General features: G+C 35.0%; 1 protein-coding gene across 1 annotated transcript; it reads right to left on the minus strand.

Moving 5' to 3' along the window:
• Nucleotides 1-8,003: 8,003 nt before the first annotated feature.
• Nucleotides 8,004-15,827, minus strand: LOC139129775 (peptidyl-prolyl cis-trans isomerase 5-like). The gene is made up of 5 exons (XM_070695464.1): nucleotides 15,580-15,827; nucleotides 14,558-14,671; nucleotides 14,245-14,338; nucleotides 10,204-10,394; nucleotides 8,004-10,017 (listed from the first exon to the last, which is right to left on the minus strand). The coding sequence occupies exons 1-5, from the start codon at nucleotides 15,784-15,786 to the stop codon at nucleotides 9,907-9,909; spliced, it is 717 nt and encodes a 238-aa protein (XP_070551565.1). The 5' UTR covers nucleotides 15,787-15,827; the 3' UTR covers nucleotides 8,004-9,906.
• Nucleotides 15,828-17,328: the final 1,501 nt, after the last annotated feature.

The raw sequence follows: 17,328 nt of genomic DNA on the forward strand, positions 1-17,328 counted from the left end.
ACTCTGATTGGTCGATTTTGAAAATAACCTTTCAATGTTCCTGGTTCCCCCTCCCCCTCCACTCATAACTTCACTTACTGCAATTGTAATTAAACGTAGTATGCGCCTCAATGGTAAAAGACAATATTTTGCTCAGACGTCCCTCAAGGAATATTGTAACCAGTCTCTTTCAAAATCAAGAATAAAATCAGGCAGTAACCGTGCAAATGTTGGTACTAGAGAAACAATATGCTCAAGTTTTCGATATACTTGACATTACAAATGGCCGCTGTCAAAGTGTTACCATCAAATAAAAATGTCGAGTTTTGAAAACTACGACAAAGAAAAGTTTTCTTACACCGAGATATTTAAAATGAACATCCTCCCACAAGTGGTAGGTCGGAAAAGATTTCTGATAGTTTGAGATTCCCAATATCTGTCCTCGATCGACATTCTACCTCAAAAATTCTCTTATTGAAATATTTAAATTGCCAAACTTTGAAACCCTGGAAATAAACTATTGTTATCAAGAAGAGTATCATACACATTCTATCAGGCGAATTTTCCTTTTTCAATACTCCGGGCAGACTTTATCATTTGAGATGTTTAACATTACGCAAGGTATCCCATGACTTTGTTGGTTGATTGGCTGATCTACCTTATTTCTTCGAGGCGTCTTGTGGGAACATTTCCTAACTTAGCTTATTGGTACATTGATCTTGGTATGACTGCTCGAGTGTCAATACTAAACAAACATGCACTGAATATGACGGCATAAGGCGTACTAACAATGTACCTTGTAGGTAAGTAATTCTTGGTTAGGGCATGAGCACTTAATATTCATACAAACCGTAAGGAAATACAGTAGGTTGTGAGATCAAACTCGATCGAAAACACCATATTTTTTACACAAGTTTTAATAGCTCTGCTGCTGGACAGAATTGTCACCGAGGCTGTCTTTCGGCCAGTTTCAGTGATGTATTCATTGTTCTAGATAAAGTGTTTGTGCCATGTGTAATATTGAGTGCACGAGCGTGAATGCTTCTGTCTGAACTCTTTAGAAAAAAATAATACTTTTTCGTATTTATCAATAAAAGAACATTACAATATGATATGTATGTAGGTACAATAGGTAGGTAGGTAGGTAGGTAGGTAGGTAGGTAGGTAGGTAGGTAGGTCGGTCGGTAGGTGTATGTAAGTATGTAGCTGAGTAAAAGAGTAGGAGGATTGATAGGTAGGTCGATAGGTATGTAGTCAACTGTTTTTTCCAAGCAAACATGTCTACCAAAAGCAAAAAAAAAATATCCACCGCAACAAGTCAACATTCCCGAATACGTTTCTTTATTTCCTTGATATATACAGCTATATTATTGGTAGCAGACTTTGAGAAATAGTAATGATATTGCAAGATTTGGATTTTAATTCTTGCGAACGCAATATAAATTTTAAAAAGTGTAAATTTAGACTTAACCGATGTTAAGTTTTTCCTGTACTGTGCTCAAAAAAATTGATTGACATTATTTCTACTTTATATCATGCTTGTTTTTTAAAAGGCAAAGTGCAAAACCTGATAGACGGAGACTAGATAAAGTTGCACAGTATTACAGTTAACATTTTCAAAGCAGGATGTATAATGTCAGAATAAATACGTATATTTAAGGTAAAAAGATGAGCTCATTAACTGAAATACACATTGTTCGGTTATAAATGAACAATAGAGCAATTACAGATGTAGAAATGAACACATATTGGATTTCGGGTGCATGCACAGTGAGGTCAAGCATTACCATGTCATTTCAATATAAATCATCTGATAAATCTATTTCGAATAACATATTATACTTTAGGCGATGAAATGCAATTAATCACATCAAATCAATCAAACAGGCCAGAAAGCAATTGCCATGTAAAATTACTCTTATGGTTTGTTTGTTTGTTTGTTTGGTTTTCATTTAGAAGAGGACATCTCACCCGCACATGCATATACCGTAAACGCGGATTGCTTAAAATCGAAACATTACAAAACTTTTGCTAATGTGATTGAAAGGCCTCTCGCTTAAAAGAAAGGCAATTGTAAAATAAGATAGTAAATATGCCTCAATTTTGTGCATGAAATGCTGCTCATAAGCATAAGTGTTCAATATTGATAGTTACGGCATTTGAAATATACAAGTGTAGTTGTTGAATTGAACACGATGGGAACTAATTGGATGGTGTAGAAATGTCGATTTAATCTACCAATGCAATATCATCTGCTTTTCTTTTTACATAACACACTTGTTTTTTATGAGTTATTTTTAATATTGAAACATTCAGCTATAGGGCATCGAAAACGTTTAAGAAATTTGAAAGATATGAAAATCCAAGTAACACAAATTCGCTCCAATCGTGTTAATAAAGTGTCGACATATGCATATCTAAGTCGTATATAATGACGAAAAGAGTCCCGACTTTAACTCACAGAGCAAAATTGCTATCCCACCATAATCACACCACATTGGTCATTTGGTCATTTGTGATGGGTGTATCATTTTGGCAAAATAAGATTGCCCAATCTAAACACCTTTTTACTACTAGCAACAAAGCTGGTGTGCAAGATGGTCCACGCGTAATTTACAAAATATTGATTTAAATTTTTGGACATTCTGATTACCGTATATGATCATGACATCTGCTTATGATTTGATGTAAATTCACCATTTAAAGCATCCCAAAGAGTCAAGCGTGGCGTCATATAGGTAGTGCATTAAAATATAACATTATTAGTTATGCATAGTGGCTCCTTATAGCCAACACGCTGAAGTTGAACAGTTTTAGAGATTAAAGCCAACAGTTTGTATTTGCACATCAGAAAGTATCGCAAGAAAAATAATTACGATAATTTAGATCAGGAATAATTACTTGAGTAAAACTTTTTGAAAGGTGGAAGGCGTCAGATAGAGTGAAGCCACTAAAAGGAAAGGGGAGACTGAATAAGACTGTATATTGTCAAAAGAGTTAATGATTCGTTTGTCACTAAATCCAGGTTGTAATATTGAAGAGTGTGATTGTTTTTGATGAATGGCATTATGGACAACACAGGGATAACAATTCTAAACACACTTTTATGCGTCAATGATCGAAAGCTGTGCATTTAACATCGTAAGATATCGAGAAGAAAGTGTCAAATATTCCTATAATTGTTGTAGTCTGTAATAATCGACCATAAACATCGACTAATTGGTGCTACAGGTATCCTTTTTAATGCATGCTTTCAGATGACTAACAGGCTCATAAATTGTATATTTCTCAAAGTATTTCTCTAATTGTGTAAATAAAGTTTTAAAGTTTGGTCGATTTCTCTCTCACTACAAGTTTTGCACAGCACAATGACCCTAAAATTTATACCATGACACCACGTACATTACTACTTAAGTGGTAGGAATTCCTATTTACAAACATTTATTAGATGGAGAGAGAGAGAGAGAGAGAGAGAGAGAGAGAGAGAGAGAGAGAGAGAGAGAGAGAGAGAGAGAGAGAGAGAGAGAGAGACAGACAGACAGAGAGACAGACAGACAGACAGACAGACAGACAGACAGACAGACAGACAGGGTTTGTGTAGTCCATGAACTACCTCATGTATCGTGAAAATAGTCTTTAAACTTCTCGTTCTTGTCTGCAAATATGATGTTGACGTTGTATATTAAATGAGCATTGTCTATAATAATAGTCATACTGTAAAACAAACTAAAATGGACTAACTATCTCACCCTATGAGGTTATCTGATGCGATACAAACACATTGTTACTTGTCTCTGCACTATTAAAATATCGACCCAATGGCCATATCTATCTATCAATCTATCTATCTATCTATCTATCTATCTATCTATCTATCTATCTATCTATCTATCTATCTGTCTATCTATCTATCTATCTATCTATCTATCTATCTATCTATCTATCTATCTATCTATCTATCTATCTATCTATCTATCTATCTATCCTAATATAAAACCTGGGGTTCTTCATTTCTTTTCAAAATGTTGTACGGAATCTCAATAATATCATTTCCTATCCAGTTAGCTATGTAGCAAGAGTGAAAGGTTCATCAACTTCAACAACGGCAGAGTCTGCAATCGAGCAATCTTTAGTGCGGGTACCTCCACATTGTTTGGATATTTTGAAAACAACATCCTGAGGAGAAAAACAAGATAATACGTCGTCAACATTATTTGTTTAAATAATGCTGTGCTGTAACTGTGGTGTTCTTGCTTGCCATGACGTTGCTGTAAAATAATCAATAATCCAAAAGCTGATCATGTGACACACACAGTCACATGTAACAGACATGTGATACATATTTGAAATTAAACATTAATTAATTAAAAGGTGATACGTAAGGAAGGAAACAGAAAAAACAGTCCTTCTAGTATTTTTCCGAACATGGCGTATTCCCATTAAACCAATTTGTATCGGTAAGGGTGATGAAAAATTCAGATCCATTGCTTCTGTTTTCGGCATAATTGGCCACACCAACCAACCCATGATCATCATATTTGATAGTCAAGTTTTCATGGTTGGGTAGTCCTCCGTAAACACTCCCGTCTGGAAATGATAATTCAAAAGTCCAAGAGACTCCCTATAGGCTGCCGTTATGTATGTGTTTTCAGAAAAGAACGTTTTTTCACATATTTGCTATACGTACATACTTGTAGAACATGACAAACAATATTGTGATGTGAAACTTGTGCTAGCTCCGTCCACTCAAGCAACAACGTCTCCGCCAAGAGTGTACCACTCAATCTAGTGCTGTGTTGAATGTTATGACTAAATCAAGTTTAGCAACCTGACATGATGATTTTACTCCATGTGGGAAATTCATTTGCTTAACTAGCCGGTCATTTTGGGATCATTTTGACTCATCCCCTCGTTGCCATGGTATGTAAGCCTTTAAACTCTGGACATTGAACTTTGTTTACAATAATTATATTTTAATATTATATCCTGTTGATTTTAAAAGCAGTTCTACAATTTTGGTTTTAACGTATGTATTTCTTGCCCCATCATGCACTATCCATTGGGAGAATTCGATCTTAAAGGTGGAGTCACTTCCAAAACAATAGTATTCAATAATTGTGAATAGATGTGTACCATGAATCAAATAGCATGAATGTCTTTAAAACGTTTGCTGGAAATTGAGCTGGGGTGTGAAAGTGTTCATAAATATTTCTATATTTCCAAAGTTTACAACTGGACTATTTAAGCAGACACGAAATATAAAGATTACCTGCATTCTTCATATCTACAAACGGGAATGAAATATTAACATTATCTAAACATAGTGATATATCAGTATTCGATTCCTCTTCTCGGTCAATGCCAATTGATATAAAGATCAGCGAAAGGAAACTGGGCATTTACATGTTGTGAAATTTAATATATGCCAACATTTTTACCTGTATTTTCTTTTTTGTATAGTCAAGCTTTACTAACGAGCTTAAAACGTTTAAACATGATTACAAAACATCCAATTATAAGACACTGATATGACACAAAATGAAACGATATCAAGTTTTGTAATCATGTTTAAACGTTTTAAGCTCGTTAGTAAATCTTGACTTTGAATATGCAGCAGTGTTGTTATAATATTGAAATTGTGATTTTTTTACTACTTGACTGAAAATAACTACGAAAAATAAGTGTACATTAAACATATGCAGGTTGCATTCAAAGACTGAATATTTGCTATTTCAACATGGAAGGATGTAAATAACATTAACGTCGATACAAAAAAAGAAAATACAGGTAAAAATGTTGGCATCATTTTGTGAAATTGAATATTCAACAGACACCAGCAGACCCTTTTAACCCGTGTTCTTGAATGCAGTCATATATCTGTCTACATGCAGTAGATCCGAATTATTTTTTAGCATCATATATAAGTGAATTTAAAGTCAATGGTGAATGATAGAACTGAACGTAGTTATTGATACAATATTTCTACAGAAGAGGGGAACGCTAGATGGTGGACGGCAATCACTGACCATTTCTAATTCCCTATAGTATACACTTCTTGTCTAACACGTGGAAATCCTCCTCCCTTGTTCTGTCTACAGCTAGCCTTCTTCAGTGCTGATTTCAGTCCAAGTATTACCCAAAAGGGACTTCTTGGCCGATTCAAGAACAAAACATGAACTGCAGGGCGGTCTGTAGGGTGGGGTTGTGGTGGGCGGGACGGTGGTAGAAATTCGAACATTTATCATGTTCTTACCTTTTCCATGACTTTAAGAAGCTTGCTCGAGTATGTTGCAGATGTGAAAACAACCAGGTTTGTCAACACGAATAGAATCGACGTTAAGGCAAGCAATTTCATGTTTCGGCCCGGAAAAGATGCAAGATAGGACACTTCGCAACTTAATGACCACGATCGACAAATCGTTGAATATAGTTACATTTGTCTATTCTGGTTGGTTGATTTTGAAAACAACCTTTCAACGCCATCCACTTGTTACGTTCATCTAAGTTATTTGTAATTACTTAAAATAGTATGCGCTTTGGAGGTAAAATATTTAATTTTTTGCGAAAATTGTACCAAAAATAATATTTCAAATACTTTTTTTTTCAAAATCACGAATAAAAATCAGGGATCAACGTGATAATTTTGGTATAAGAGAAATAAATTACTCAAGCTTTACCGACACATGACATTCAAAATAACCACTATCCTTGTGTTAACTCCATAGAAAAAAATGAATTTCGATTGTCAAAAAGCCAAGACAATTAAAGGCTCTCTTCAATAGCTTTGGAATGAACACCAGCACGTGGAAAACTAGAAAAGATTTCTCTAAGCTTTGAAGGTCAGAATATTTGTGCTAGTGGGGCATTCTGTTTTTAATCGCATTTGGTAAAAATGGTATATTGCTTAATTTTGAAGCGTTAATTATTATTATCAAGAAGGCTATCTACTTGAAAACTTTTGATAAAAACCGAGTAAACACAGACTCAGTCATTAAAATATTACACAATTCACTTGTTCTAATTCAGGAAAATCATGAACTATAAAAAAAAGGTACTTTTCACAAATCCATATGGTAAGTGAGCTCCCTGTATCACATATCTGGAGAATGTGATAGGTCAGTTTAGGACATTATTCTTTTAATTGTGTCCATTGCACCTCGACAAAAAGAAAATTGAAAAACTATTAAAAGAAATTCGATATAACAGCACGTGCAGAGTAAAAATGATGTACAAAGGGATGTATCTAGTAACCGTGTACACATAACATTTTGAGAACTGAAAGATGAACTCATTTCCAAAATTAGACGCTGTTACCTGGAAAGTCTGACCTGTTAACACCCGGTCCTTTATCGACGAATATTATGTCGATTAGAGATGTAGAAATCCACACAATCAAACGTGTGGACGCACTAAATAATCAACCACCAAGAGATATCGAGCATTTTTGTACGTTTTTTTTTCAGGGGAGAATGATGTAAAGATGAAAGAATTTTTATTCTTACGTAACGAAATACAACGTATTTTTTTCTGAAGTTTTATGAGCTTTGAGAAGGTAACGATTTAGTTGTTCTTTGGTTGCAAACATTGCGATACCAAACGGTCATTATTTTTACTCACAAGAATCAAACAAAACAATGTAACCATAATCAATAAAAACATTTAGTTAATTCTGAAAAAAGGGGGTATTAAATTATCTTTTTTTTTTCAAATGCAGAATTAAGTAAAATAATCTTTTAAATTTGTAAATGTTTTATTTTCACAACGAAAAACCCGCAAAACCTTTTGGATTGCAGCAGCTCGTTAAAATTTACTTCACAGGATATATGTAATGACTTTGGTACTTACTTTGACTTTTTACTATTAATCATCCTTACGATATTCATAATAACTTTCATTTCTTCAGTCTGATAGGCAATCAAACGCATCGGATAACAGTGTTGCAGTGTAACTTCGGGTAAGATTGTCAAGGGACAAATACGAGACATAGAGAAGGAGAAAATGAAATCGATACAAAACAAGTGCTTACATAATAAGACCAAGGGACAAAAGGTTGACGGTCTAAATCTTTATTGGTAATACATACCATGGTCAAAGGCATTACAATAAAATAAGCAATAGGTAGAGGAAACCTCTGCTGAGACCAAACACCTTTATAACCTACCCTGCCCCGGGGACGGACACGTATATATCCGTTATGCCTGGCTATGTTGTCTTAAGTTTATTCTCAGTATATAATATTTTTCAAGCTTTCAAAACAGTGCATATTGGTACCTGCACTCTGTAAGCATTGAAACTATGTTAAGGTAAAAACAATCCAAATGGCTGATGAGTAATTACATTTAGTCTCGGAATGGGAATTGAGATATCCATCGTTTTGTAATCTTGCTTTATCGCTTTCGTATCACCAACAGTTTGCTCAAGATAGTGTAAAAATATATTCTTCTTGTTGTAAATTGTATGACCCTATTTATAAGAATGTAAACCATCCAACTTCTTATAGCGTTTTGTGTAGCATTTTAATACAAGAGAGCTCTGATTTTCCTTTCTATTACAAGTGAAATTACATCACAAGTCTACCATCTTACATAAACACAACATGTGTAGATAACAAACATAAATGCTGCAAACATATTGTTGTTTTCCGTTTCCTTTCGTTGATTATCTGTCTCATTTGATGGATCTATTTGCTAGAAATCAAGATTGCATAATTTAAATCCTTGAATTCTGTCACTACTTGTACACTATGCCAAACTTGGAGCTTCCCTGGTCGAGGTAATGTATGTGCAGATACGAAAAATCTTGATCTCAGACCTTACATTTAGACATTCAGAAATCTGCTTCCTTTTGCGATACAGAAAATGAAGAATCGAATACTTTTTGCAACCAAATACCAAACAAAGTACAAAGACGTGTAATCTTTTCCGATTAAAATTGAATAGGATTAATGCATACACAAAATGTTTCTTTAAGAAAACAAGAGAAAGTGATAGTGTCAAAACATGCATAATGAGAGGAAATTACTATCTTATAATCTATACAATATGGAATAATTTTTTAAAAATATGTGCTGTACCTAGGTAGTCGTACCAAATTTTTAGTGGCGAGACACACTGGTGAAAACCACGTTCTGAAGCATACAACACGAGTCTCCGATATGAGAATGTGATCGTCCTCCAAAAATTCTCTCCGGCATATAAGGTTGACTTACGGCCACCACCTTTAGTAGAAAATCATCAGCGTATGAATATGACAAAAATATCTTATCTACGGTCTATCTCACATATGAACGTAATGATGTTTTTTTTATAAGTTTACAATTGTTGATCAATTATCCTTGCCTAATGTTTGAACTTCTGTTGCTAAAAATCCAAGTTGTTTAAAACAATTACAAAAAAATTCATCATTATACCTCACATCTAATGTCAGAACAATAAGTGAACCTGCATGATATTATTAAATAGTGCCAATATGTCTCAATTTCTAAAATAGGAAGGTTTCAGTATTTATCGGAAATTTGCAGTTGTTGGAGGGAAAATATGATATAGCGAATGACGTCAAAACTGCCAAATTAGGGGTTTTCCGATCATGGTCGTGACATGGGGTTTTCTTTGACAAAGTAACTGTACTTCTTGATAAAATGAAAATAATATTTTACTTTTGAAGAAAATTAAAGTGGGCTGACAAACTGTCTCAAGCCATTCAATCAGGTACTACCGTAATTTCTTATATGAGGCTGCATCGGTGCATCCTAGAAATGTTAATTTTAAAGCAAATGTATTTGCAATCTTGATAAGGGTAGACTCGTCCACTGGAAATCAACAGTGAGAATTTACAAGATATATCATCAATATATATTCTACTTCGTTATTGCAACTCTTTCAAAATATTCTACGGAGTCTCCCATCATACCGTTTCCTATACTGTTTGCTATACAGGAGCCATGAAAGGTTCATCAACTTCAACAATCTCAGAGTCTGCAATCACGCAATCGATTCTTCGGTTTTCTCGACACATTGATGCTATCATGGTAACAACATTCTAAAGAGAAAAACAAGATTGCAGAAAGTCAACATAATTTGGTAAAAGAAGACTGTTACTGTAGTATCATTGCGATTACAAGTAACAGGCATGCGATGCACATTTGGAATGAATTCACATGAAACAGATGGTGATACATTAGATAGGAAACAGAAATTTAGGGATACAAAAAGTTTTTTTTCTTACCATTCCTTCAAGTACCTTTCCAAAGACGACATTTTTTCCAAATTGGCAAGGTATTAAATTCGAATAATTGATGACAAATTCAGTCCCACTGGCTTTGCTTTCAGCAGAATTTGCAAAACTCACATAGCCAGCAGAATACTTCATCAAAGCGAAGTTTTCGTCGTTTGGTAGTCTCCCGTAAGCACTCCAGTCTGGAATGATAATTCAAAAGTCATTGTTCGTCAATGATGGTGGATTGGTTCTTGCTAACGTTAATGCTTTAGCGTATGCATCAGTTTGTAAAACACCTAGTACTTTTTCACGACATTTGAATGGCAAAGTTTCGAGAACTGGAGAGTACTCTTTGCACTAATTCTATCAACGCAAATCGACATTTGATAATCGTAATTCTCACAAATGAGCCCATTACTATTTAGAAAGGAAATGAAATGTAGCATATTGTGAACTGGAATTACTGATGCATAAGAATACCAGACTGGCAGTTTGTGTTACCTCACTGGCCAACGCAATCTGCCAGTCTGGCTTCTCGGTAAAGTCGTCGATAGCGCAAGTGGAAAAAAGCACTATACAGTGAAGAGGAGCTACGTTGTATGCGGCCTAGCTCATTCCAACTTTTGGCCATACAAATTTTGACGTGGGCACTATCCGGTTCAGGCCCCGAGAACCGGATAGTGCCCACGTCTATGAATATTCAGCGTTAACGAGGGCGATAAAACTACACAGAATGCTTCGGATAAGGCTTACAGGAACGCAAACAAATTATGTCCTCCAAGTCCCAAATTCTACATTTGGCTCTTCTAAGTATTTCTCTGCACTCCCACCTGGTCAGTCCACAAGGATTGGATTTTTCGATAGTTGAGAACGGCGACACCAAACGATGAGTCCATTGTCCATTTAGTTAAAACGGATACTAGCAAAAAGTGCATGTTCTGTTGTAAAATACCAAAGTCACCATGTTTGGTCGAAAATTAAAAGAAATGCGTTGCGACACACGATAATTTCACAGTCCCTCAAACCACGGCCATACATGAACGCGCTCGCGTATGTCCGTACGCTCTAAGCTGACATTGAATGGCATTACACGTCAGCGACGAGTGCTACGCTTGCGATCGTGTCGATCGGTACGACGGTATGACATGAATCAATGGTTCAGTTCAAGTGACTTGAATGACTATACACAAAACTGTTTTGATGTTTTCTGCTCTGTTGCTGACAAGGGTCTGGCATTCACAGGTGCAGAATATTTCGGCCAAGGGGACATACCACTAAAACAAAACTGACCAACTTCGCCTTTTGTAAGCGCTAGCGTTCCCGGGACAATGATTCGTTCCGCCCGTACCGGGGCCCGTACCTCGATCCCACCTTTGTACTTAGCCGGCAGTTAACTGTTATTATCTTTTATCTAATGTAAGCCTAGTGTAGCCATGTGAGATATATATATGGTCCAATTTCGATATGGTGTAGTCTAATTTTGATATGCTGACTTATTTACTATATCAAATCACAGACAAACAGAAAACTCAACACACTGCTAACATTGCCGGTCAACTTCAAGAATCATGTCTCAATTTTCTCAATTCTCTTCCAATAAACCCGAGACAATTTTACTGACAGTATTACACTGTCACAAACTAGTCTGTTATGATGGACTGTGTATACACTAAAGTTTTCGATTTCATAAACCAGAATTCAGATCTCTCCGTTCAAGAGACGAAGACGGTTTCTCTTACAACTCAACCAACAAGACTCAAATTATGATGATCGTTCTTTCTCGTATGTCGCTGTAGCAAGCAGCCATAGCTCTCGTACATTGCGACGGATTAACTCTTTTTCCATTGCATGACTTGGAGTTTTCCCATTGCAATCCATATTCGTCCGGGAAAACGAGAGCTACGACTGCACAGATAAATAGACTTTCTAGTCATATTCGGTCAGCATCAAGTACTGAAGTTTTGAAATCTTGACTAATGACCTGCTTCTCTGAGAAAGCATAGTCATGCGACAAGCGCCAGTGAAAATTTTCTTTATGCTTTGTCTGGAAACTTAGGTGATTTTGCTCAGCTCACTTCTGACGTTGCATTTAGTTGCGTTTAGGACCCAATAAACAAAATGTTACACTTGGTTGGGGTGTCCATGATAAGTGGAATGGCGTTTCTGTTAATCACTGGCCATGCTTAGTTTAGGCGTCAAATTTAAAATTCGTTGTTATCAGTGCGTACATATTGACACACACACCAACCAACTCAATAAGCTTGCAAAAGTTCTCGCAGAAATTTGTATGGGAAAAAGCTGTCATGCTCTGCATGGCAGGGTTGTGTGTAGCTCTTCATGGCAGGGCTGTGTGTTACCGGCGTTATACAGCCTCCCACCACATGTGGTGGGAGGCCGTATAACGCCGGTAACACACAGCCCTGCCATGCAGAGCTATATGCTGCCGTACACTTCTTAGTAGACACCCGTCGTACTGACAATTGTTTAGCAGTGCTGTTTCATTTATGAGTGTTTTTTTTTATTTCGTTGGAAAACTGGAAACTAACACCGACCGCACAAAAACATCTTGTATACGTACGGCTTCCCTGTATCCCGAACACGAGTACGCGGATGCGGCTAATGAAAGCCGGTAAACAGCTGCGGCCGTCCGTGCTGGGTGATCTCATTACCGTGCTCGAGCTTGACTGGAACATTTTGTAACTAGCTAAATATTTAGTTTTTAAACTCTTGATGGTCAAAATGTGACATCCATTAAATAATTTGTTTATATATAACATCAGTGACCCGATTATAGGAGTAAAATTTAAAAAAAAATGAAAGATTAAATGTAACGCCCTTGTGTACGACGAGTAGGGGCTGTCCAGTGCAAAGCCTTCTTAGTAACACGAGGGCCATGTATTCTGCCCCGTTTCCATCAAAATAACGATAGAGGGCGCTTTGGGTCAAACTCATATGCAAGAAGCTATATATTAAGAGTTGACCTTATTGAATATTAAATTTGTATAGGCCAGAAGGAATAAAAGCAATGTGCCCAATGATTTAGTTGTCATGATGATAGCCCTGAAAAGCTGAACGATGACAAATCACCTGGACGTGATTGGTCACGCTAAAAGGACGTTTTGACTTATTTGATTTAAAGTCTGGTGCCGTTGTGTATATATATTATATATATATATATATATATAATATATATATATATATATTATATATGATATATATATATATTATATATATATATATATATATATATATATATATATATATGTAGTTATATATGTTATATATATAACCACGATTATAGAAAGATAATCGGATTTATATACATGCAGTTGTAGTTTTCATATTTTCAAGGTAGACTGCCCTCTACGGCAAATAGAGTTCCATTCATTAATGCCTTAGAGGGGGGTCACAACATTGACCTGCCTCTTTTCGATCACACCACCAAACAAGCAGCTGGCAGTTTGGTTTTCCAAAATGACCAGAAGTGGTTTAGTTAAATGCAGGGATAATATATATATATATATATATATATATATATATATATATATATATATATATATATATATATATAATATATATATATATATATATATATATAATATATAATATATATATATATATATATATATATATATATATATATATATATATATATATATATATATATATATATATATATATATATATATATATATATATATATATATATATATAAAGAAGGATGTCTTTCATCTGCCTTCTGTTTTATTCACTGTGAACGTTTGAGGACTAGGGCATTGTCACGACTCAGATTATCGAAATAATATGATATATCAAGAATCACGACATCAGAAGGTGTGGACGCACTTTGTCACGGATTGTTCGCCGACGTGTTTGCACACGGCTACTGAATCATAATGGCCAAGTCGGTAGAGGCGTGTAAAAGGAGTTCACTTATTGCAAATTTTTATTTGACTGCATAAATGGTTTCCTAAGCCAATGTCTTTGTTTCTAATAAATTGATTGCATGAGGGATGGTTCTCTATAAAAGGTGAATATTATTTGACTGACCTTGTATTCCATTGTCTCTGGAGATAATTCCTCCCGTAATACAGTAAGGATTAAATGCACGGAAAACTTTGCTTCCTTTGTAGCCTTCGCCTTCCTGTCATGGCAGAAAACGGTAAAATAAGTACAGCACAACTAATTCATTCCACCCTTTTCAAATTTTTTTTTTTCATTTGAAGTGCGCTTTGTTGCTTACAATATCATATTTAACAATTGACAACAGATGTTAATGGCTAAATTTATTTAGAATGGGTGAGATTTCGATGGTTGATATAAATGCTACAAAATATTGAAAAAAAGTTGAGTTATATATTACCTTTGCCTTGGCAAGCTCAGCAAAAATCTCGACAGTTTTGGGGACAGTTTCGCCAAACAAGCCGATGACAATACGACCTCTTTTCCGACCATTGATCTCTATGTCAAATAAGACCTGCAAAGAAACCATATTTCAAATCAGAAAAAAAACACTCACTTTAACGTGTCACCGATTATAATAAACATATTCTACAATTAATGGTCAAAGGCAAACAAAAGGTTATTTCTGCAAATAGAATGCTCTTAAACAAAACGTAACTAATAAACTGAACAAGATACAATCAGTCATACTCATCTTAACCTAAACAGTAGAGAAAACTGAACCTTATAAGACAGAATAGAATGTCTCGAAAAGATGACTGGGGACCATACTTTCTGAAATATAAAATCTCATACACAATAATAGACACTAGTCGTAGGTTATACCTCATTTTGAAAACAGTTGGAAAATGATGGATATATTTTGCAACGAATATATTGTACATATAGAGTAACAGTATATGTGAGAGTGATCAGTGGCAATGTCGAACTTTGTATCTTTTCTCAACATTTTTTTTTAATTTTGTGTGTCAACATCAGTGTCTTCTATTTCGAGGTTTCGAAATCATGTTCGTGTTAGTCCAGCTTGAGTTTGAGCATTTTGTGTTATTATATGTCGACATTTGAATTTCAAAATAAGTGTACAAAATAATCATGGAGGCACTATATAATTTCAAAAACTGAATACTGATTATTTTAACATAGAAGGATGTAAAATAACATAAGACTTGATACAAAGAGTAATTAAAGAGGAAAAAACGATATTAAAAAATAAATATTTGGCCAAATAATATATAATATATTTAGCACCTTACTTATAATCATGCGGGCTATAGCACCCGTTATTACCCCATGGTGTTGTTGGCCAAATCCACAAAAACGGAACTGCCAGGCCGTGTGTGTTTGTGTGTGTGTGTGTGTGTGTGTGTGTGTGTGTGTGTGTGTGTGTGTGTCTTAGAAATGTAGATATTATCATGCTCTTACCTTTTGTGTAACTTTAGGTTGTTTGCTCGAGTCCCATGCGGATGTGGAAATAATGAGGTTTGTCAACCCGAACAGAACCGACGTTATAGCAAGCAATTTCATGTTTCGGCCCAGGGAAAGATGCAACGGAGGACACTTCGTAACCAAATGAGCACAACTGGCAGATCGTTGAATATTGTCACATTCTGTGTACTCTGATTGGTTCATTTTGTACAATAACCTTTCGACGTTCCTGACGCATCAACAATAACGTTCAGGTAAGTCATTTGTAATTACCTAAGGTAGTATGCGCCTCAGATGTGAAAACTTTAATTTTGGCCCGAACTCTCCTCCAGTAATATTTCAAACATTCTCTTTCAACTCAAAAATAAAAGCAAGGGATCACCGTTCAAATGTTGATACTAGAGAAACAAATTGCTAGATTTTTACAGATATATGACATTCGAAAGAGCCGCTACCTCTGTTAAAAAAAGATTCCTGGAAGTTTGAGAGTCTGAATATATGTTCTTGTAAGGCACTCTATCTGAAAATCTCACTTGAAAAAATTGTAATTGCTTAATTTTCAAGCCAATTGCATCAACCATTCATATTTAAAGGACTATATAATTGAGGATTTCTGTAAAACCGTTTAAACTGAGATTCAGACATTAAGTTCAGATATGATTCACTTGTTCTAAATCAGGGCACTCGTGAATTATATAATATATAAAACAATAATGATCACAATTCCATATGGTACGTGTGCTTCCTGTATGACCCATCTTAAGAAGAGTGAAGGTCAATTTGGGTCGTTACTCCTGTATTTTTCTATGCTTTGTCAAAGAAAACCAAACATGTATAGACTCTTAGTCAAATTGATGTACAATAGGATGTATTTAGTAAGCGTGTACACAATATTTTTGAGGACTGAAACATTAACTCATCTCCAAAAATAGACGCTGTTAGCTGGAAAGTCTGAACTTTTTACACGCGGGTATGGTACTTAATCGATAGATGTATCGATTAGAGATGTAGCAATTCACTCAAAAAAACAAAACAAAAACAAAACAAAACAAAACAAAAAACAAACAAACAAAACAACAAAAAACGTGCTTACGCTCTAAAAGAACAACCATCGACAGACATCAATCATTTTCGGACGTATTTTCAGGTCGTTGTAATGTAAAGAGCATGTATTTAAAGACGTTTTATTTCAAATAACAAAGTACAACATATGTTAACTTTTATGACGTTCGAGAGAGGTAACCATTTTGTATTTGCCTTTCTCTTTGCATACTCACAAGAACCACACAAGAAAAATATTCATAATCGATACGAACCATTTAATTAATACCATAAAGTGGTATAAAATTTTCTGTAAAATAATCACAAAGGTATATCATAATGTTTTTTTTACAACAAGGAACCCACAGTCTTAATTTTTATTGTAAAAGTTTGCAGCAGCTCGTTAAATTTATTTCACAGTACATGTTTGGAATGTTATACTTTCCTCGACTTGTGTACTGAGTACAGTGTCTAAGCTTTCCAAGAATACCGATTACAACTGAAATTGTCCCGGCTATTTTAAGCATACCCACTTCATTTAAAAAGATATATACTATCTTCATAAATATTCAGGATCATAATCACAAAGGACGTCGACCTCCTCGAAAAATTATAGTTAACAGAATTACACATTCTATCAAAAGTATGTGTGTATGAAAGTATGAATGTATGAATGTATGTACGTACGTACGTATGTATGTATGT

The sequence above is a fragment of the Ptychodera flava genome, chromosome 3, assembly GCF_041260155.1.
Source record: "Ptychodera flava strain L36383 chromosome 3, AS_Pfla_20210202, whole genome shotgun sequence".
In the NCBI taxonomy this organism is placed as follows: Eukaryota; Metazoa; Hemichordata; class Enteropneusta; family Ptychoderidae; genus Ptychodera; species Ptychodera flava.

Coding starts and splice junctions, on each gene's coding strand:
- LOC139129775 (XM_070695464.1), bottom strand. CDS start 15,786: ATGAACCAATCAGAGTACACAGAATGTGACAATATTCAACGATCTGCC. Junction 14,672..15,579: donor AACCTAAAGTTACACAAAAG/GTAAGAGCATGA, acceptor GTTTCTTTGCAG/GTCTTATTTGACATAGAGAT. Junction 10,395..14,244: donor CAGAGACAATGGAATACAAG/GTCAGTCAAATA, acceptor TTATCATTCCAG/ACTGGAGTGCTTACGGGAGA.